We start from the raw sequence: 23,378 nt of genomic DNA on the forward strand, positions 1-23,378 counted from the left end.
AAACGGCGAGATTTCGTGTTTCCAGGACGTGCTGAGAAGGACCGCTCAGCAGAAAGTTTTGGTAGATGGGGGCTCACTGCTAAGGAATGGGCACATCTTCTCGGAGGTCCCAGCATCGTCACAGCATAGCAGGGAGGTGCTGAGCTCCAAGTCAGATGCGACAATGGTGGGGCTGTTGGAGCGACTCGACCAGGTGGTAGCACAGTGCTCGAGGGCACAAGCGGCAGGAGGAGGCGCCCATATGGACGAGACACGCTTCCAGGCCTCAAAGGAGGCACTTACAAACGAGGCGCGGCAACTGGTGACGGCATCCAAGCTGCTGGTGAAGAGTGCGACAGATGCCAGCACACGGCACGAACTGCCGAGCAACCTGGCCAGCTGTCTGCAGCTGCTGCACCGGCTGAGCGAGCTCGCAGCGGACATGACTGCCCACACCACAGCTCCACTGCACACCCGCAACCTGGTGCTCAAGGTGCGCGACGTGGCTGTTGTGTTCCGTGAGACCTTGGCCTCTGCACTGGACCGCGATGTGCAGGAGGCCGTGCTGCTCCAGAGGGCCGAGGGACTCGCCAGTGTACTTGCTGCCCTGCTCAGGAGCCTCCGCGTCTTCTCCCCCTGATGACGCTCAACACGATGAATCTGCAGTTACAATAAGTACAAAGTCATTGTGTAAATGATTTCTCTTCTGTCATCATTACATTTTTTCTGTTTTTACATAAACCTACATACATTACTTGAAGACCTACTCAATCTTCTAAAAACTGGACTGTACTGATAATTTTTAAATTCATAACCAGAATGCTAGTTTACATTCCCTGGCAACTCTCTTAGCTATGCAGCGTAAAAGAAGCAGCTTTTTTTCCGGACTTTGATCAGTAGATGTCATTATAAGAGCAGAATATTCAGTTCATTTTGCAGCTAGAGACAAATGCATTTGGTTTCACTGCAACTCGGTTCGCCAGAATATGAAAATGTGTACGACATCCTTTCTGTGATTGCGTTGCTATTATGACATTCTTCACTTTACTGGTGCAGCAGTTACTGTCAGATAAACTTTTTAAATATTAATCGGTTTCGAAACATATCGGTAACTAATGAGACAGTACAAAAGGAATAAGTTGGCCTGGTTGGTGCAGTTGGTATAGCACTGGCCTTCTATGCCCGAGGTTGCGGGTTCGATCCCAGGCCAGGTCGATGGTATTTAAGTGTGCTTAAATGCGACAGGCTCCTGTCAGTAGATTTACTGGCCTGTAAAAGAACTCCTGCAGGACAAAATTCTGGCACACCGGTGATGATGATATAACCTCGGCGGTTGCAAGTATCGTTAAATAAAACATAACATAAACAAAAGGAATAATGTAGTATTCCTTGCCCCACTTAATCTAATTCCTGTTGTAATGGACAGATAAATGATATAACATAAATCACCATAACTCCACAATACACAGACAGAGGACTAAATGCTTAGACATGAGATAACATTGATAGTAAAAAAAATTGTAAGCATTGTTCAGTGATAGACGACTGAGTGACTACTGTCCTTCGATGATGTACTTTTGTGTGGAAAAAGGTTTGAAGGGAACAACTCACGTAAGAACTTTATTTCATTCATCTGATTAAATTAGTCTGTTATAATGAGCGAATTGCAATAATTTCCATATGACGAATAAACTGGCGGCCCATTTTAGTATGTCGATGTAACTGCTTGTTATCAGCATGTTAAGATCGTAGTAATTTTCGACTGCAGAAAAAGGTATATCTGTCAAATGTGAAACGTCAGCATTTACGGCAACAGCTTATTGATCACCATAGAAATATGAGCGAACACTTTCTGCCAATTTGGTGAATACACAGTATCAGTTCCACGATCAATTGCGCTCATATTCTTTAGTTGACTTTACATTGAACTATGCCAGACATACATTTTCTGTTGTGCGATAGTAATTTATTTCCATATTTTTCCAGGCTTACACAAAGTAACGTATCAAACTCAATATTGGCACTAGTATTGGAAAATCTATCATGAACAGTGTCATTTAAAGGGTTACAGTGTAAATTAATTATTTACCTAAAATATCTACCTTTACACAATGCTACAGTTACTTGAATAGCTTTACATGCTAGTGATTCTCTTTTGGACAGGAATTGAAATTAGCGATGAATATAGATCTTATATGCTTCCATTTCCACTATAACCTTGCAATCATGTTTCTATAATTCACTGTAGATTGTCACGAGGTCATAAGCAACAGGAAACACTGCATTATACTGGATGAGTAATTATCCCCTAACTACTGAAGCATAAACATGACTATTAGGCTTATACATTCTCACATGCTGGTTATGGAGAGTGCGATGACTTGGCAAACCACAAACTAGTTTTGTAAAATATTACTAAATATAAGTAGTTGTTTGGGTCGTTCTGTAACAGTAATGCTTGATGGAATTTTGTGGTAAAAAATATTTAAATAAAATAAAATACATATTTATAAATCATAGTGAAAATGTTAGTAATGTATGGTGCAGAAACATGGACTATGAATGCAAAATTAAAATAAAAATTTCAGTCAACAAAAGGATTCTTTAGAAGGTCAGGTCAACATGATGCTGTAAACTAGATAGAATTAGAAATGATACGATAACAGAAAAGATTAACTTCAAAAATTCTGTTATACAGTTTGTGGAAACTAAACAGTTACTCCCTCCGCTCCAAAATATGGTAGAGTAACAAACAAAACAAGTTTGATTATTGCGAATGCACGCACGAAATGTTTCATGATGTGATATATTGTTCAGTAGTGAAGGGACTATCAGACAGTCCAGTTGTGAATGTTTTAGTCTTCTGTAGTGCATCAAACAATAATATTTAAATAGTTCATTATGAACAGAAATCAAATGGGCACCCATTGTAGTACTCCTGTTGCAGAAAATGTAACACCAACCCAGACAATTTTGAATAGAACGTCTAAGGCACAACAGTCATAAAAAAACGGGTTATAATTTATTGCAGTTTTGTGTTAATTTGCCTCTCTCAAAACAAAGTTTGTTTTTTCTTTTATTAATTTGACATTACATAGGATGAAACGTACTTTATTTGTGAATTTAAATACTATTATAGTCACAATCATGCCATGGTATGAAAGAAAAATTTCACAACCTCGAGCGGGAATCGAACCTACGACTTCCTGTTCTCCGGTCAGGCGCTCTACCACTGAGCTATCGAGTTCGTCTCATGCCAAAGGCTTGGTATTATCCTTTCATACTGGCGACTCTGTTATAGAGTACTGTCCATAGCATCTGATCTAGTCAGCACTGCTTATGGGTTGAAAGAAACTTTTTACAAATGTAATCTTCATCTTGCGATGTTTGGTGACGTATACACGTCCGTTGATGTGACATATTAATGGATTTAAATACTATTATAGTCACAATCATGCCATGGTATGAAAGAAAAATTTCACAACCTTGAGCGGGAATCGAACCTACGACTTCCTGTTCTCCGGTCAGGCACTCTACCACTGAGCTATAGCGTTCGTCTCACGCCAAAGGCTTGGAATTATCCTTCCATACTGGCGACTCTGTTTCAGTGGTAGAGCGCCTGACCGGAGAACAGGAAGTCACAGGTTCGATTCCCGCTCGAGGTTGTGAAATTTTTTTTTTCATACCATGGCATGATTGTGACTATAATAGTATTTAAATTCATTAATATGTCACATCAACGGACGTGTATACGTCACCAAACATCGCAAGATGAAGATCACATTTGTACTTTATTTGCTAGTTTTTCATATGTTAATTTATCAAACAAATAAGTACATTATCTAGAAGATGTATTAAAATTACATTATATTACTGAGTACTTTAACAAACGTATACCGTATTTTGGAACGGAATAAATAATATCTTTCTATACCATATTTTGGAAGAGAGAAGTATAATGGTTTGAACATGCGAAAAGAATAGATGCAAATAGGTTACCAAAGAGAAGTTTAGAATGAGTTCCAACTGTAAAGAAAAGAAGACTGGAGAATGTTATTGGTATGATGGAAGCAAGAGGATTACCAGGATAGTGACTGTAAAGATGGAAATAGATGGCAGAAGAAAATTTCAATAAACTCTATGAAGATTGGGCACAGAAAGATGTATTTACATATTTTAAAACCTGTATAATCTGTCCGTCACAAGTTTTACTATGATTTTTTCAAATGAAAAATTCCAGGCTAGACCAGGACTCAAACCCGAACCATCTGAGTGATATGCCGAAGATCTGACCATTCAGCCACCCTAGGTATCCCATAGTGGCCATGCATCCTGCTGACCACAATGTTAGGGGGGCCTTCCATGTGAGAGAGTTTAATGTTGGTCCAGAGAAAGGCCAAACCATCTATATGACATTATAACACCCCAAGAATAAAAGAAAGAAGAAGAAGATATAGTAATCAACTCCATAATGATTTCACTGATGTAGATTATAAGAAAGGAGAGATTGTTCTCCTCTATTACGTTCTGCCCGTCCCCTCCTCCTCCTAACTACAAGTGCTGGTGCTGCCGTTAATTACATGTTCCATATTTCTGTTCTTGTACTCGTATGCATTTGTGGCTCTATTCTGGTGACTCGACGAACACACAAACCATTTTACATTTACTGTCCGATTGCTATGTAGCACAGGTGTAAGGAGAATGGCTTAACCATAAACAAAGTCAGCAAATATTCCAGTTTTGGTATCACTCCTTTCTGGTGTTGTTACATGTGACCATAAATTATTTGTATTTACTATTTTGTGAAGTAAAAAAATTATATAATAAAATCAACTACTGATAGAGTGTTAACTAGTTATCTGTGGTGAGAGAGAAAAATAATTTGAAGTAAAATATACTGTTTTCGAGACGGATGACTGTCTAGGTCTTGATGATGTATGTAGGTCTATATATATTTTTTTACATAGTCTATTTATTTCCACTGCCATCCTTTTATAGAGATCACAGAATATTTTAGTCATAAATTACAACCTCATTTATAACAACATATAAAGAATAAGATGAAGAAGAAGAAATATATTCACCAAGTTTGCTACATACGTTTTTTGACAATGTGACATAACAGTACATAGGTAAAATTGTTGTTTGTATAATTTTGGATTTATTTTTTACTGGATGGAATTTGTTTTCCTAGTCATTAGTTACACTTGTTGTATATGTTTATATAGTCTCGATGTATTGTTTCGTCACACGAGAGATGCAGGTGACATGAAACAACACGGCAATGTTACCATTGTTTTAATACTTGCTGTCATCATGGTATGGGTGATAAAATCGTATACTTCTCTTGGATTAGTCATTTTATCTATATTTATTTCTAGACAAAGTTATTAAAAGTATGTATAAATATATATAACATACTATTGCGTAACTTAGTACAATGTTCTTAAACTTTGTAACTTGGACGATCCCTTTCGTATGATGTGCATTTTGCCAGACCCATATTACATTAGCATATTTTTATATTTTTGTTCAATACAAATAAAAGAAATTACTTTTACTATACGGTATTAAAATCTCTTAATTTTTCGTTATACAAATTATTTCAGTTTACACACTTTACAAATATTAGATTTGTTAATAATGATGATGATGCTGATTATTATTATTATTATTATTATTATTATTATTATTATTATTATTATTATTATTATTATTATTATTTTATAATTACAACATTCTTTCATGAAAATTATGATTTATTGTTGTTTGCTATGGGAAGGTGGGAAGGATGATGCTGTTTCTTTGCAACTAGATGTGCAATATCTAGTACAAGATGGGTCAGAAAAACGGGCGATTTTAAACCTTGGCTTTTTCCGGCTAACCTCGGTTGAGTTCGGCTGTGAACATTCTCGTTGTGTTTAGAAGTGTATACCATTTAGTTAAGATGGAGAATTGCAGTGGTGCACATCGAATGACGACAGTTTCGTGACTGCACAGTGCTTTTTTTGGCAACATTACAATATCCACCGTAATGATCCAGTGCCATCTGGACATCTATCTTCCTGTAATGCACGGAACATTTCGATTTTCTGTGAATAGAATTTAAGTCTTTATCCAGCACACTAAAATGCGATACTCCAAGAAAAACAGAATGACGTCCAGCGGAACATTTAGGGCTTCCTTCAAATGCAGTTCTTACAGCAATGATATTCTCTGATGTTCGCATACTTCTTATTCTCTCTGTAGGTTTATCGTTAGAATAGATCCAGTCTCTTCGAATTTTTCACCCATATTTCGATAGCATGCACAGATGACAGTGGATCATTGTGACAGATATTGTAATTCTGCTGAAACAAGTGCTTTGCAATCAGGAAACTATCGCTATTTGTAATAAGCATTGATTGCATATGCACGTTGTCTACCATCCAAATCTCCATCCTGACTAAATAGTATAACTCCTGGACACGACGAGAATATTTGCAACCAAACCAAACCCAACTGAGCTTAGCAGGAAAGGACTGAGGTTTAAAATCTCCCGTTTTTCTGGTCCACCTTGTACAATGTTTGAAACATGATACAGTACTACTTGTTTTTCATGTATGTAAGACTGGAACAATTCTTTTTATACTTTTGCTTAATACAAATAAAAAAAAAACTTTTAATGAACGGTATTAAAATCTCTTTATTTTTCACTATACAAATTATTAGAAACTCAAGTTCAGTTTATACACTTTACAAATATTAGATTTGTTAATAATAATAATAATAATAATAATAATAATAATAATAATAATAATAATAATAATACTTACAAATGGCTTTTAAGGAATCCGAAGGTTCATTGCCACCCTCACATAAGCCCGCCATCAGTCCCTATCAATAATAATAATAATAATAATAATAATAATAATAATAATAATAATAATATTTATGATTACAACATTCTTTCACGAAAATTCTGATATATTTATTGTTGTTTGTTATGGGAAAGATGGTGCTGTTTTCTTACTACTAGATGTGCAATATCTAGTACAACATTTTAAATATGATACAGTACTTGTTTTTAATGTATGTAAGGCTAGAAAAATTATTTTCTCACAAATATGTTGCACAGAAAGGACGTAATAGTGTGACAGATTTTTCTACCAGTTGTGGGTATATAGTCCTCATGCACAACTAAAAGTCAGAAAGGTTATTCTGCCTGAAAGCAAATTGATTGGATATTTCCGCAAGGTGATCCTGTTCTGAAGAAATCAAGGTTTTGATGTCCTGCGTTTCTTGGCAATGAAATGCATTCCTTGATCAGTCAGTTAATGTAACGAAATTATTAATTGGTATTGCATGGTATTTTTATTATATTTTTCATAATATAAATAAAATTTTAATTTGAAAACTCATTTGCGGACCCTTGACTATTAACTCTCGAACGCCCAGGGGTCCGCAGACCACAGTTTAATTATATGTCAGTAATTCTGAATCTATATCTTTGCTGCTTCATTTACACAGAACGAAGTTCTCAAATGGGGAACAGTATTAATAATCAGGATCAGAATCTGTGAGAACTTTTCCTGCTATAAATGATTGTCTGAGCCATAGTTTCAAGGGACATTTCAGAAATACCAGTATATACAAAAACATATTCTATCTTAGTTATTGTATATACAGAGCGAGTACCTACAAATTCGCGCACAAGGCCTGAGTAGCTTGTTTATCAACAGCAAATGAAAACGTTAAGCAACTTATGTTGAATGAGCTGTAGTTTTCAATTTATAAATATCCATCAAATGGAGCAAATTTTTAAACTGTGAATACCTTGCCGTTAAGTAGGCGTTCAAAGTGAGCTCTTTCATTTGAAGGCAGAAAGAAGTGATCTCCACATAATTCTTTCGAAAACATAGTCACAGGTTGACAGTGATGGCTGGTGTTACAGCTGTTTCAAGCCTTTTCACCAGATCTTCGACAGTCGTAAAATGGACTGCATACGAATACCTCTTAGGTGCCATCACAGAAAAAAAATTCATTGCAATTACATATGGCAAACTGGGAGTCCATGTGACCAGTCCTCCACGTCCATTCCAACCTTCTAACTGTGTCACATTCAACTACTTATCTGGAGCATATCACTCATTCTTGTGTGCACTCCAGACTGTTCGATCACAACCTAAAGACATCTCTACAAATATTAGGCTCTCCTGTTAAGAAATGTGTTGCTTCATTTGATGGTGACTTGTATCTCGGAAACTAAATGCCACAGGTTATGAGTTGTATAATATTTTCTAATTATTGTTTACAAAGAATTTATATATATTTATCGAGAAATATAAGGCATAATTTTAATAAATTTCATAAATGAATCATGAATCATTACAATTCAAATGCGTTAAATTTGTTCCTTCAATTTCAATATTACATTAATATACTCGTATTTTTCGATTTGTGTAATGCATACAAGATTGATTAATGTCATTAAAACTGACAGTTCACGTTGTGAATTGCTGATCGAGCTATTTTGATAACATCATTTCATAAATATGAAAAACTTCTCAGGTTTTTATATCCATACAAAATACGGTACACATCATATCTGACCATCTGAAAATTTTGTTCCACAATACGTCTCATATTCTGAAAATCATAAAAAATGTAAAAATTTTAGGTGAGGAAAGGCATATTCACATTTACAGTACAGCTGTACAATACAGTACAAGTACTGAACTGTCTTTGGAATCACCAATTGTGGTTTCAATCCATTAAATTGGTCTAAACTTACGTCCCCTTGTGTGTATTTTACCATTTCTTAAAAATAAGTATATGTGTAGTTTCCTCTTCTTTTGATAGAAAGCTTCCAATTAAATCTGTAATTTTGAATAAATTATAAAACCAGTTGCTTTTGTAATTCTTCTAAGTTGTGTAAACTACAATAAGTAACCTGTAGTTCTTCTCATACGTTCTCACACCAGAGAAGTGAGGGTTAAGTTTTTAGAGCTCTCTTATATTGGTATTATTTTATGCTTAAATCCTCCAACTTGCCAGTTCTCCATTTTAAAACATTTTATGACATACGACTTTTCACTCCAGTGTGACTCGCCCAAACCATGATGAAAGCTTGTAATATCAACATCACTTGCCATTAATAACATTTTTTTTTTAATTCTCAAAATAGATTAAGTATTAGTAATGTTAACACATTTACTCTACTAGAATACTTCACACATTGTGTTGGTTTTAACATTTATACTTGGTCGAATAAACATGTCAGTAAAATTCTGTAAATGTGATGAGTCTCACTTAATGAAGGAATTTTCGATGAATGATACTTTACTTTATATTTAATTTCGTTCATCTTCCTTGTATGAGATATTACAAGTAAATGTAAGATTAAATGTATAATTCACACTTAGCAAAACGAATCAACGTTGGAAAATCCAGGACCTATTGTGATTTATTTGCTTGCTTTCAGCTATGTTGTTATTTGTGCACTTTTCTGTGACAGACATGTCTACGATAAATAATTGTAATCTTCATCTTACGATGTTTGGATGACGTATATACGTCCGTTGATGTGACATATTAATAAATTAAATACTATTATAGTCACAATCATGCCATGGTATGAAAGAAAAATTTCACAACCTCGAGCGGGAATCAAACCTGCGACTTCCTGTTCTCCGGTCAGGCACTCTACCACTGAGCTATCGAGTTCGTCTCACGCCAAAGGCTCGGAATTATCCTTTCATACTGGCGACTCTGTTATAGAGTACTGTCCATAGCGTCTGATCTTAGTCAGCACTGCGTATGGGTGGAAAGAAACTTTACAAATGTAATCTTCATCTTACGATGTTTGGATGACGTATATACGTCCGTTGATGTGACATATTAATGAATTAAATACTATTATAGTCACAATCATGCCATGGTATGAAAGAAAAATTTCACAACCTTGAGCGGGAATCGAACCTGCGACTTCCTGTTCTCCGGTCAGGTGCTCTACCACTGAGCTATTGAGTTCGTCTCACGCCAAAGGCTCGGAATTATCCTTTCATACTGGCGACTCTGTTATAGAGTACTGTCCATAGCGTCTGATCTTAGTCAGCACTGTCACATCAACGGACGTATATACGTCATCCAAACATCGTAAGATGAAGATTACATTTGTAAAGTTTCTTTCCACCCATAAGCAGTGCTGACTAGATCAGACACTATGGACAGTACTCTATAACAGAGTCGTCAGTATGAAAGGATAATTCCGAGCCTTTGGCGTGAGACGAACTCGATAGCTCAGTGGTAGAGCGCCTGACCGGAGAACAGGAAGTCGCAGGTTCGATTCCCGCTCCAGGTTATGAAATTTTTCTTTCATACCATGGCATGATTGTGACTATAATAGTATTTAATTCATTGATAAATAATTGTTTTTACAGAGTAATAACTTACAGTTTTTTTTTTTTACATAAACAAGTTTTGTTCTACTCTTTCTGTTCTGAAATAGTTTTTATATAACTTTAAGAGTGATACTTCACAGTTCTTAAACACAGATTTAAGAAGATTTTGAACTTTCGTAATTTTTCTAAATAATAGCTTGTAATTTTAACCCTGTTAATAGACGGGTTTAAAAATAACTTTAATTTCTGTTATACACGATTATGGTACTGGAACTGCACGATGAGGGGAATTTGATTTGGTAATTTTGATTTATTATTGGTAAAATTTGTGCCAGCATCCGCGGTTATGTATATACTTGGTATGTACCATAATATAGTAAAATGTGAGCTAGACATGTGAAATCTCGTAGGAGAATGACATGCATACAGGTAATATACAAATATAGGATCGCCTTGAGCCAAATTATACAGACAGTTAAGAAAATTTTTTTTTAATTACATCTTGAGGAAATAATCTTACCAAGATATAAAAGTTGGTAGTGCTGTATACATTATGTTGTAAATCCAACTCAGAAGGCCATTGCCCTATGTGGTAATTGTAATAGATATGACTGGTAAAAATAGAATCAGTAAGGAGATCCTAAATGTTGTGAAGTATCCTCCAAAACACTGCTTTTATACCAAGAAATTACACCACAAATGCAGTGTTTGCAGCTATTTCAAAATTTCTCACTTTTAAAAGTCCAGAGTCTTCTGTTAGGAATGCAACTGGACTTGAGTTACCAATGAAAGGGAGCCGCGATATAACATGGAAAGACTATGTGGACTGCAGGCTCCAGTCGCATTCCTAATGGAAGACCCTGTTGAACAATATCTCCATGTTTACTCTATGTTATAGCTCATGCAGACTTATCAGTACGTGTCATTTACTGAGAAAATATATAAAGAAATTCATTCTCCCTTGTGTATCTGTTACACAGCCATAAGTTATGAAACAAAAAATTGTTTGAAGACAGAAAAATATCGTGTATTCATGTCTGTCGCACTACAGTGCATTTTGGTGACAATGTCAGTATCATTTCTCATGACCACGACTCTTAATAAACAAATCATTTCATTTAATATTAATAATAATGTAATATATTATACTATTACATATGCAGAATATAATCTTTCTTTGGTCACTAACGCTAGATCATGTATAAATATCGTGATTATTTGAAGCAATAATTAAATTTAATCATTCTATAGCAGCTGAAAACACCACATTTGATATCTACGGGTTTTCACTAGTCATTTCAACAATGATCAATATTGCCATGCTATCCCGTTATCATTTATTAATGAGCCGTCAGTTTAATGGCTTCAGAAGCAAGCTCAATGTTGGCTTAAATTTATATAGCCACTTCCGTACAGATTTCAGTTGTCTGGGATTTTCTGCATCACAGAGCTTCTTTGTTTTTCACCATAGATATGTTTTTTTACCAAGGAGAGTAATGTGACCAAGCTGTAAGTACCCCAGCTAATTAATAGTTCCTCACATGAGAGATCAGGATTCAGTGTGAGATGCCCTCATTGTTGGCCGAGCATTACTATGCTTTTAGATCTGAGATTCGCAAGTTCAAGGCCAGCCACGATATGCATTTTAATGGCCAATAAGAATTTCTTCGAAGAAAGGAAGGGACTCTGGGGCCTGTGTTGTAGATTTATGACACATAAAAGAGAACCGAGTGGATTCAGGCAAAATTCACCAACCAGCTATTTCCCACACAGTTCTCTACTTGACGGAGAAATGTCTGCAGGCCAATGTCTCATAGATACTAAAAAGGCTTTGAAGAACAAAGTAGGAAAGAAAGGTAGAATATGTGCAGGCAAGCACAACAAATCGATAAGCTGCTGGATATGCTTGGCTGGATAGTGGATGGGTCCTCAAACTGGAGGGAGGGAAACCCTGAGAGAATGGTGGGCAGGGCAAAGCAACTGTAGAATGATTTTCTCTAAAATTTTGTTTCGTCTGCCAGTTTCATGACGAGCGTGTTACTTTCATTGTGTTAGGCCCAACTGTAGCTCTTTTGGCTGACAACATGTCATAAAAGAAACTGCAGTTTGATTCCGGACATTTCCTTAGAAATTTGTAGTGGACAAAGCCATGGGACTGAGTTTCTCCCATTATTCCACATTCTCTGTCATTCACAGTCCATATTATTAACTCAGAAGTTCAAGGGTATTGGTAGATAAAGTAATAAGATAAACTCTGTAATGCAGAAAAACACAGGTTTCTGTGATCATCACAAAACACAATGCTTATCAAGTTATCGGCAGCAGCAGTTGGCTATAGAGTAAATATGTGAACATTGCATCAAACCGAGTTTTATACCACCTGCAATACATTTGCACATTCTCGCACCCAAACAAACACACTTATGCACTAATGCATGTAACAGTCCAAAGAAGTATTATATAGAATCCGCTAAACTTTCACTTTTATCGAGAAGGGACTCTGGTACCTGTGATGAAAAAAAAATAGAGTTGAATGAGGCTCTGGTTTGTTGGCTTGCAGAGTTTAACTGAATGATTGTTGAGACAGTAGATATTTGCCATATTGATAGTTATATTAATATAATTATAATGAGATTTGATAGCAGCTATGGAGAACCAAGTGATATGTTATTTATAGAGGTGTTACCGGTTCTTCATTCGTGTTGCACTAGCGTTACTCTACTCAGACGTTGGTGTTCCTCTTAGTGCTGTAGTGCTCTAACTCTTTGACTTCTTCACTTTGTCTGTGTGCTGTCTGTCCATACTGCACGTCTCAGCTCTTTTGTGTTCTGCGAACTGAAGTTCAAATGGAATTCTGAGCAAGGTAAGCAAGATTTCAGTTCTCAGTGATGGCTTGTTAATTGAGGCTGCCGACTTTAAAAACTAGGCGAGAAAAAAAGTTTGTAAATCGTGAACCATTACATATAAGAAAGTTACTAATTTTATTATCATACCTTCTAATTCTTCAAAGACTTTTAGAAGTTAAAAGTCTTAATGTCATATTACTTCCAGTTTATTTTAATATTGTCTCATGCTACATACAAAATCCCAACTCTCTTTTTCTCTAACTCTGTGTTTAGTTCACGTAGCTGGTCAGATATATTATGGAAGATATAATCCAGCTCTGACTGCAGAGTCTTGCGCTTTCTTATGGGATGATAATAAGATGCTTAGAAGAACAGATGCAATTGTACAGTATAGTCCGACCATCGGATCTGTGCCCCCGTAAGATATGCGAACTGAACCTTAATTCCTTTTCAGCCTCGGCAATTAATTTCTCTCCCTGTATTCCTATTTCTCTTTTTTCTATCCCTCTCTCTTTCTCTCCCCCACTACTCACAATTTTTAGCCTTGTTGCGGGACAGTTTATTTACACTTGCAGTCCAGTGTTGTCAACTCAACATGATACTGTAGTACGGAGTGGTGAAAGAAATATTATTAAGCAAGTAATAGCATTTTCCATAAGTCAATCAGCGTCATTAGACCTACTTAAATTAAATTATGAATAAGTAATAATTAACCTTACATTATTATAAGCAATATTCAAGAGACATGACACTGTTTGACGGAAGTTTGGCAACATCCCTATTCGGCAAGGTTCGTGGTCTGCTGTTTGACGTAGTGGGAAAGAAACGGGTGGAATGGGGTGAGTAGAGACGTTAACTTTTCCAAGAACGACGACAGCGCTGAAGGGGCATAGATCCGATGGTCCGACAATAGAAGGGAATATCCCAAATAAACACAATCCTTTTCTGTCACAAATTTCAGCTTAATTTAATAGGATTTGAACTTAAGTCTGCAGTAAGGAAAACCAGTGCACCATCTGTTTGATGAACATTACGCTATCCTTCAACTCATTGGGAAACCACGCAATGAAAAGGCATAAATAAACCATAGAAAGTCGATTACTGTAACAGGATAAATCCCTAGCTATATCTACTCGGAACATAGAGTTGCAAGTTACTTCAGATATTTTCTTTACAAATTCTTACACGAATTCACAAAAGATTAGCATGAATGATTGAAATGGTATATCCTCAACAACTGGCAGCACTGTTTTGTGAGCTTTCACTAATGTTTAACTAAAAATGCAAGTTGGATTTTAGAAAGACATTTTTCATACAGTGATTTTGCTGTGGCAGAGGAACTGGTGCTGAAATCATATCCCAGTTGGTGTCGTGGCGCAGAATGTATATGCTCACTTAAGCAAAAGTTCGAATATTCCTCACTCCTTTCATAGGGTTCCGATCTATAAACTATCTTGAATGCAAGATCTGCGGGAAAATATTAATCTCCTTTCCAAAAAAGAACAAATCTTTATTAGATTAGATTTATTTTCATTCTTTGAATCAATTTACATTGATATCAGACACATCACTTAGTATGAAGACCTAGACTAATTAAGACTACAAACATAATAATAACAACAACAACAACAATAATAATAATAATAATAATAATAATAATAATAATAATAATAAAGACTACTAATGCATATATTTGTTTTACGTCTATTCCTATACTTAAACAAGAATCCTTATGAATAATAATAATAATAATAATAATAATAATAATAATAATAATAATAATAATAATAATAATAATAATAATAAACATGTTATGAGAATGTCAGAAGAGAGAATACCAAAGAAAATGTTAAATTGGGATCCAGAAGGCAACAGACGAAAAGGAAGACCAAAAGAAAAATGAATTGACAGAGTAAAGAAAAGCATCCACAATCGTGGGCTTGGAGAGAAAGATATGGCAGACAGAGATTTATGGAGAACTAAAATTAAGTTTGGGTGAAGGAAAACCATTATTTATGAATAATTCCTGTTAAAATAATAATAATAATAATAATAATAATAATAATAATAATAATAATAATAATAATAATGTCATTTTACAAGGCATTACATGGACATAGCTTGGAATCTATCATGAAATTTAGATAACTATATTTTGATTATAACTAGTCTTACACATTTATTCACTTACTGTAGAAAAGGTATGTACTGTAACTGTAGAAAGAATCTTACATCTTGTTTGAATTTGTCAAATGTTTTTTATTTTTTAATCTGTTGTGGGAGTCTGTTATATAATCCGGTATCAGAATTAATTACACTACTCTTGCCAATTTCTGTTCTACAGTATTATATATGTGGGTCATGCTTCTGTCGTGTACTGTAAGCATATAATTCTGAATTGTTAGATTTCCTCGTGACATTTTATGAATGTTATCAATTCTTCGATATAGTTGCAGGTAAGTAGGAGCAGATCAAGCTTTTGTAATAAAGATCTGCATGATGTTTCTCTACTAGCCCCACATATTGCTCTAATTTCTCTTTTTTAATTTGAAATTCTGCCTGGCTTTCTGAGTTTCCACCCCAAAATATCACTCTGTATTTCAAATGAAATTATAAATGTGTGTAATATATGTTTTTTAACACTTGTTGACTGACTGTTTCTCTAAGGCAGCATATAATGCAACAAACTAAACTTAATTTAAAAGCCAGTTATTGAATATGAGTACTCTATTTAATATTTTATATAATGTGGACACCTAAGAATTTTGTGCCCGTTTTAGGGCACCTCTATATTTTTGCACATTATTTCTGGTTTTGCTGAGTTTCTGTTCTGTTGACTGTCCAAGGACAATGCTATGTTTTTTCCTTGTTTATGATTAATTTATTTCCATCAGACCAATTTGTCAAATCTCTCATTATTATATCCACTCTTTTTTGTATGATTTCTTCAGTTTCTCCCTTTAGCAGAATATTGGTGTTATCTGCATACAGTACATCAGCTTCCTGACTAATTGTGGGGAGATCATTTATATAAAGTAGAAAAATAATGGGGCCGACGACTGCTTCTTGTGGAATACCTTGTGTCATTTCCTTTGGTGATAATGTAAATATCCTGTTCCTTAATGTTTGATGGGCAGTGCCAAATGATTTGTTTTTCCTATTAGATATGATTCAAACCAAGAGTTTGCAACACCTCTTATTTCATTAATTCATAGTTTTCTGCCCAAGAGCAGGTTTTTCACTGCAAACCCAGCATTCTCCAATCTTCCCTTCCTCTTAGTCTTCGCATACAATCCATATATCTTAATAATGTCTATCATCTGATATCTTCTTCTGCCCCGAACTTTTCTTCCTTTCACCATTCCTTCCAGTCCATCCTTCAGTGATCCAGCCAATTTATTTTTCTCTCCAGAATCAGTTTCAGCATTATTCTTTTTTCACCCACTCTTTCTAGCACAATTTAATTTCTTATTCTGTTTGTCCATTTCACATGCTCTGTTCTTTTCCATATTCACATTTCAAATGCTTCTATAATGTTTTTCATGTGGCTTAGTTCACATGTCCCATCTTCTTCGTCGGTAGGCCTACAGTATTTTGTCTGGACACGTATTAAATTACCACCACTGACAGCACTGAGTCTTAACAAAACAACCATACATCGTTGCATATGCGTGAATGGCTCGTCTTGTTCTGTATGGCTAGAAAGCCGCGCCCTCAATGAATTAAGTCACTCGAAAAGGAGCATAGTCGTGTCTCTTCATTTCTGTACTGTACCTCATGACACAACTTACACACTCGGCACTCAGCACAAAACTGAAAACTGCTTTCTGCAATATTTTGTTGCGCAGGATCTGGTAGTCCGAGAATATTCTCTTGATTGTTGCACACGTCTGAGTAAATTGGCGGACTCATTATTACGCACAAGAACGGTTTAAAAAATTATGAATTATTGCTATATTTCTGTTAACCATTCAATTAGATCTTGCGAACTAATTCATATGTATTTTGCGCGGGATATAGTCCGAGAATAACAGGGCCATAAACCCGGGAACAGGTAGTGGCACTCCAGCGACTAGTTTTCTGTAGCTTCGGTAGCATTTCGTCTCGTCCACCTGGTATTAAAAGCTTCCTTGGCCATTGCTATTCTCCTTTTGACTTCCTGGCAGCAGCTCATGTTACTGCTTATGGTACACCCCAAGCATTTGAAGTTGTCCACTTATTTTACTGCTTTATGTCGAATTCACACTTTACCAGGTTACATTCTTCTATACTGTCCATCCATAAACCACAAAAGAAGTAAATTAAAATCATCAGTACCAGTTGCAGAAGACACAGCCCTGCAGTATATATTGACTACACCTCAACTCTGGCTACTAGCAACAGGCATCAAAATACCCCTCATTTCTCATGAAAAACAACTGAATAGACTACAGTGGACTATAGTGGACTTTATATTGTCAGCAAACAGCTGGATACATTAAGAAGATTGATTGATTCCTATTGAACCGGTTTTTCTACTAGAGATCTTTATCCCTTCGGTAATCCAGCCATAATTTCTAACCCCTATTCGAAAATGTTAGTTTTTCCACTTAAACTATCTTAAATCCAGTATTAAGTCTCAATTTCTTTAACAATTTTCTTTGCCATTAACTCCTTCCCTGTGTAGTTTAGATACCAGTAAGCTTAGTCTGTTGTTTGGTGAAATGTGATCTTTCAAACAAAAAATTTACAACGTTAACATGGTCATACAGTTTCTTTCGTATTTTAAGTTTCCTATTGAATACTTATTTCTTGTCTGATATGCTAGTTACTATTTAGGTTGTGTCTGTCAGGCACACGCATTATCACTACATTTACCTGACGATTTTTTCGACAAAGTCTTTTAAACACTTTTGTCCATCTTCTTACTGTATTGTTCTTGCTAATATCAATTACTCCCCTCCATATTGTCACTACTCGCTTCTTGTCAGTGTTTTAATTTCCTATTCTGCTATTTTGATTATTTCCTTCAATGATGCTCCTGGCTGCATAAAAGAACGTACACACTTCACTATCATCGATAATCTGTAGAAGATCAGATGCATTCCTCTGGCATGGCTATCTCCAGTTATGATGACATTGTGTTTTTTTCCTGTTTGCCAGTATTTTCCGTTTAGGCCTACTTTTTTCTCCGGTCTTCTCACCATTTCTGTCTTTTCTGTATCTTCACTGTTCAACACAGAGAAGCTCAGTTAGTAGTGTGGCGTAAGTTTTCGATTTTGCGTCATCTTGAAGCATTCTTATAATTTTCCACACTGACCTGAGCTTCACTTCTTTTCTTTTCTCCCTCCAGGAATACGCATGATTTTCATCTCTTGCCTACGTTTTCACATCTTTTCTGAGCAAATATTGGAGAGTAGCGACTTTCATTACTTACTACTCTAGCCGCCATGTTGCTATAGCACAGAGGTAAATTTCCAGTCTTCCTTCTGTCAGCTCCGCAGGGAAGGCAGGGAATCTCAGCTGTTCTGGGGCAATAAATCTTGCACGTTGTTTGAGTGTCACTTATTAAAATATTCTACAGTTTCCATACTTCCTTTTATCGATCTGATATCTGGATATGCCACATTCTTGAAGCATTTGTCTGCTTGGTTAACAGTAATCAAATAATTAAAAACCACGTCATGTTTCTATTATGTTTTCAAGTTATTCTACAGAAACTTTGTCTTTAAATACTTAGATAGGACTATGTACCCTATCTTATACACTTTATCTATGTATCCTGCCTATACTAGGTACCGGTACCATATCAGTACATTATATTCCATACAAATCAACAGTGGATTTGTGATTATTCTTTGAGTGTATGGTACGGTACTGTACTAATACTGTATAAATATTTAAGTAGTTTTCAAATGAAAAAATAAACTTTTTGACGTGAATACGTCCTTGTTAGAGGTATTGATGAGAAAATCTAACATTTTTTAGCATACCTACCAGTAACACGAAGTTCAAAAAGACTCCACTAGATGCCGCAATGTGCATAGAAGTATAATAGCCTATTTCATATACAAATGTTTATATATTGGAAACATCTTTCAGTATCAAAATAAAATAATATGATTCTGTGAATCCCCCGTCACTTTCTTTCCAATGAATGCAAATTATACCAATATCTTCTCTAATCTATTACAATGCAATCAAACCGAACTACAAAAACAAGATGTATTCCTGAGTATTCTCATATATTAAAAGATACTGGATACAGAAAGTTGACTTTGAAACATGAGAGAGATGGGTGGTTAATGTTTTGCTTTGACCACCTTAAATCTGGGAAATAATTCTCGATGCTTATTTTATAGGAGACTGGGCAGGCTTCGAAACTATTTTAGAAGCTATAGCGAAGAGAGAAATCTTTTGGCTCAACCTGGAATTGACCTGTACCCATCCAGTCCATAACCAGCCGCTCTACAGATTCAACAATTCTGACTAGTAACTTTCTATTTAGTAATAAATTAAAGATAAATAATAAATTAGACTTTAAAATACCCTACATAAAGAATTGAACATTAAAGTTGCAAAACTAAACTTTAACACAGAATTCGTTTTTAATAAAATAGACTTTGTGTGGTTTCTCTTCTTAGGTTAATAACACAATACCATTATTTCATAGTGGACAGATTGGAGAACAGTTTTTTCCCCCAGCTGATCTTCATATCCTAGAAACTGTGGATCGACTATGTGTTTCATGGCATGGTTCACAATGAGGAAAAACTGTAATACGGTATGCATTCTTGATACCAACAGAGATATATAAAAGCCATTGTCAAATAATGACAGCAAGTCTGGATTAGTCGTAGTTTAAATATATATAACATATCTGTAGAGTGTTTATGTATTTTGATAAATACTATAATAAAGTAATCTTTTTATTTTTTTTTTTTTTATTTCGAATGAATGCTGCTGTATGACAGTTCCAGAAGTCTCAAGTGATGTAATTTAATTTCGGTGACAAATTCCACAGCCACTCAACCTTCTTCAACTATGACGTGCACTTCTTAAAGTTTTTAAGCTTCGATGTTTGTCCATAGAAACATGACAGCAGCGATGCCTAGATGTTCCAATTCAGTTTCTCTTCAAAGAGCTAATATATTAATGTGGCATGGAAATAATCTGGTACATGATCGTGTTAGTTCACTATATTATTTCTATAACTAAATTGAAAAGTAATATAATTAAATAAGCTATTTTAAATGGAATACTGAATTGCGTGAACTATTAAAATAGATTTGGTATTCTCTGGAGATTTTTATCAACTCTTAGTAAAGTAGATTATCCTTTGACATTTGTTTATAATAGAAATTATAATTTACATTATGCAGTAATAATCCATGTCATAACTTTATATGTTAGTTCTTCCGAAAACATAAATCCCAATCTTGAAACAGATGAATAGATGTCTGAGAGTTCAAGCAAATTTTCGTTGATTAGTATTGTTACCCAAAATGCAGTTATACTACAGTAATATGATGTACAGTGATGTTATATGTATATTGTACACTTCATTAATTTTTAATTTATTTTTATCCATTCCAGTGCTGGACAAGATATGAAATAGTAATTTTCACACCAGATGAAATTAAAAGGTTGAATAATAAGTAACGTCATCGTACTGGTTTTAATAGCAATTTTTAGAGCTAGCAACTTCATATTCTATTTGCTATGTTGAGCAGCATGCTAGAAAGTTTATACTCATAAATCTTTACCTATTAAAACAATGCAGATGTCTAGTAAATTCCTCGTAAACAAAGTCATGTGGATATTATAAACTTTTAATAATAGTTTTGAAGGCAAATGAAGATAGCTCCATTACGTATTTCAATTGATTTTTTTTCTTTTTCTCATTCGTTGTCTACCTTATTATACTATATGCACTATAATAGTAATACAGTGTGTATAATAACGTAGACAACACTACTGGTATATTGGCTCTTTTGGTTGATATAACAATGGACTAATTGGAATTATTGTAATTGTTACTGAAGCAAATTTGAGAGAATGTGCTGATTATAGTGTAATACAAAGATTGCGTTGTAACGTCAGTAGATTCTGTATGTATGGCACTAAATTGTATACTGATTAAGGGGGCCCAGAAAACTTGAGTGGAATTTGCATGTTGTCAATTGTAAAAGTGTGAGTTGTCAGCAGTTCTGTAACATATCCTGTGTGTGGTACATATCTACATATAAAAAGAGACCAAATCAAAGACTGATGACAAAACCGCATGATTACCAGTAATGGTAAATTGTTGAATCTAACGAGCATGGTTTCATTTCAGTGATATTGCAAGCACGGAGATTTCATTGTACTTACGGTGATAACCCGAGTATTTCATTTTCATTACATTAAAAACATTACATTTTGATGTCTTATGTCATTATTTCTTGTCAGGGAGAGCCAAGACCATTTTGTAAATTTTAAGCACTTGTGCACAAGCCAATATGTTTGTAATTTATACCTTACCATTCCCTCATGAAAATGCTATCACATGACCAAATCATCAAAGAAAAGTTCCTAAATTATTATCATGCAAGCAAGATATTATATATTCTAGCAAGCATCTTGGCTCTCCTGTGACTTTCCAAAGAAAACCGCGAAAGTGGAACAACCATGCTCCTTGATTACGTTATGGTAAATAGAAGAGAGAAAATTTACCTAGTGGAAGATGTTTTCGAGGATCGTGTTTTGCAAAACTGATGTAATATTTATAAGACTGCCAACTATTTCAATAGTGGCTCTTTTCACGGATTGCCAATTAGAGTATTGTAATTTTAGGCCCTTCTATTACATTGAAACCGACATATCGAAGTCATGTTTTATACATGTTTATTTTTACCATAATTTCACTTATTGTACCTCTCGAGATTTGTTTCCGTATATTCAAGTTAAATGTAACCGCCCATTACAGGAAACAGTACACAATAATTTCTGATGTAAGAGTAGTGTAATAATTATGTCCTAACAATGCACATAGTTCAATTAAAATAATGTAAGTTAAAATGCATTTTGTTATTGTTTTAATCTCATATACTTTAGAAACTGTTATTCAAATATGTTTTCTTAGAGTTATTATCTCAGTCAGACTTATAATTGCCCGTACATGGGACTGAAGGCAGAGTATACCATAACTGACATCTAATTAAATACAATTTTCCCCAAAATAATGGTGTCTAATACTTCCTTCTCACTAATTGCCCTACAATTCCTTGCAAAATACATTCTCTTCTGTAATGATTCGTCATGTACACACTGTACTTTCCACAGAAATCTCATTTATTTAATGAACTTTATTATTTGATATAAGTGGAATCCATATTATTTTTCACAAAATCTACATTCAAGAATACTTTCTTTGCAATTTTTTTTATCCAAGGGGGATACTTGGTTCTGCATCATTCACCCAAAACTCCACATGTAGGAATGATGTACCAAAACTGTATTCTTTTAGCAACCATAGTGGTGCAACATGGAAGGCGAACTGTATAGCACCACATTATAGTGAAATTCCGGTATGGGAGACAGGATACCCCATGAAAACCTACCACCAAGTACAGATTTTGTCCACTACAAATTCCAATTGGACCCACCGAGATTCGAACCTGAATTACCAGAATGGAAAGCTGATGCTTTAGCCATTCAGCTAACGATGTGCCTCTCTTTTGCATACTTTAACGCAGGCATGTTCAGCGTGGGTATTTCTAGCCTTAAACGAGGTGCAACAGTGAAGTAGAATATCTTTTAAGCATATGTCTGCATGCGATTCTGAGATTCTACATCACTGTTGCACCTTGTTTAAAGGCTAGAAAATCCCGTGCTGACCATGCCTATTTTGAAGTATGAATTTAAATCTACTCTAAAATATAAATAACTTTAAATTTCTATAAAAAAGAGAGATACTAGTACCTACAAACAATTATTTTTGGCGCCAAGACCAACAACAACTAGTTCAGAAGATGGCCGATAACAGGCTGAAACATGTTAACGAGGCAATGTAAAATTTAACACGAGAAAGACACATAATACGTTTTCCGAAATTATTTTTTACTAATACCTACATAGTTAATATTTTTTAAAGTCCAGTTGGTTTAAATTGGCACAGAATATTTAGAAAAAGAAAGAAATACTCACTTTC

The 23,378-nt window shown here is 35.0% G+C and overlaps 1 protein-coding gene across 3 annotated transcripts in view; it reads left to right on the forward strand.

The window, feature by feature from the left end:
• LOC138696384 (uncharacterized) overlaps nucleotides 1–22,250 on the forward strand; it is a 485,809-nt gene extending 463,559 nt beyond the window's left edge. For all 3 annotated transcript variants that reach the window (XM_069821275.1, XM_069821276.1, XM_069821277.1), the window contains one exon: nucleotides 26–22,250. In XM_069821275.1, the coding sequence (XP_069677376.1) occupies nucleotides 26–619 (594 nt within the window). In that variant the 3' untranslated portion in view covers nucleotides 620–22,250. The remainder of the gene's footprint in view (nucleotides 1–25) is intronic.
• Nucleotides 22,251–23,378: the final 1,128 nt, after the last annotated feature.

Source organism: Periplaneta americana, chromosome 3 (assembly GCF_040183065.1).
Source record: "Periplaneta americana isolate PAMFEO1 chromosome 3, P.americana_PAMFEO1_priV1, whole genome shotgun sequence".
NCBI lineage: Eukaryota > Metazoa > Arthropoda > Insecta > Blattodea > Blattidae > Periplaneta > Periplaneta americana.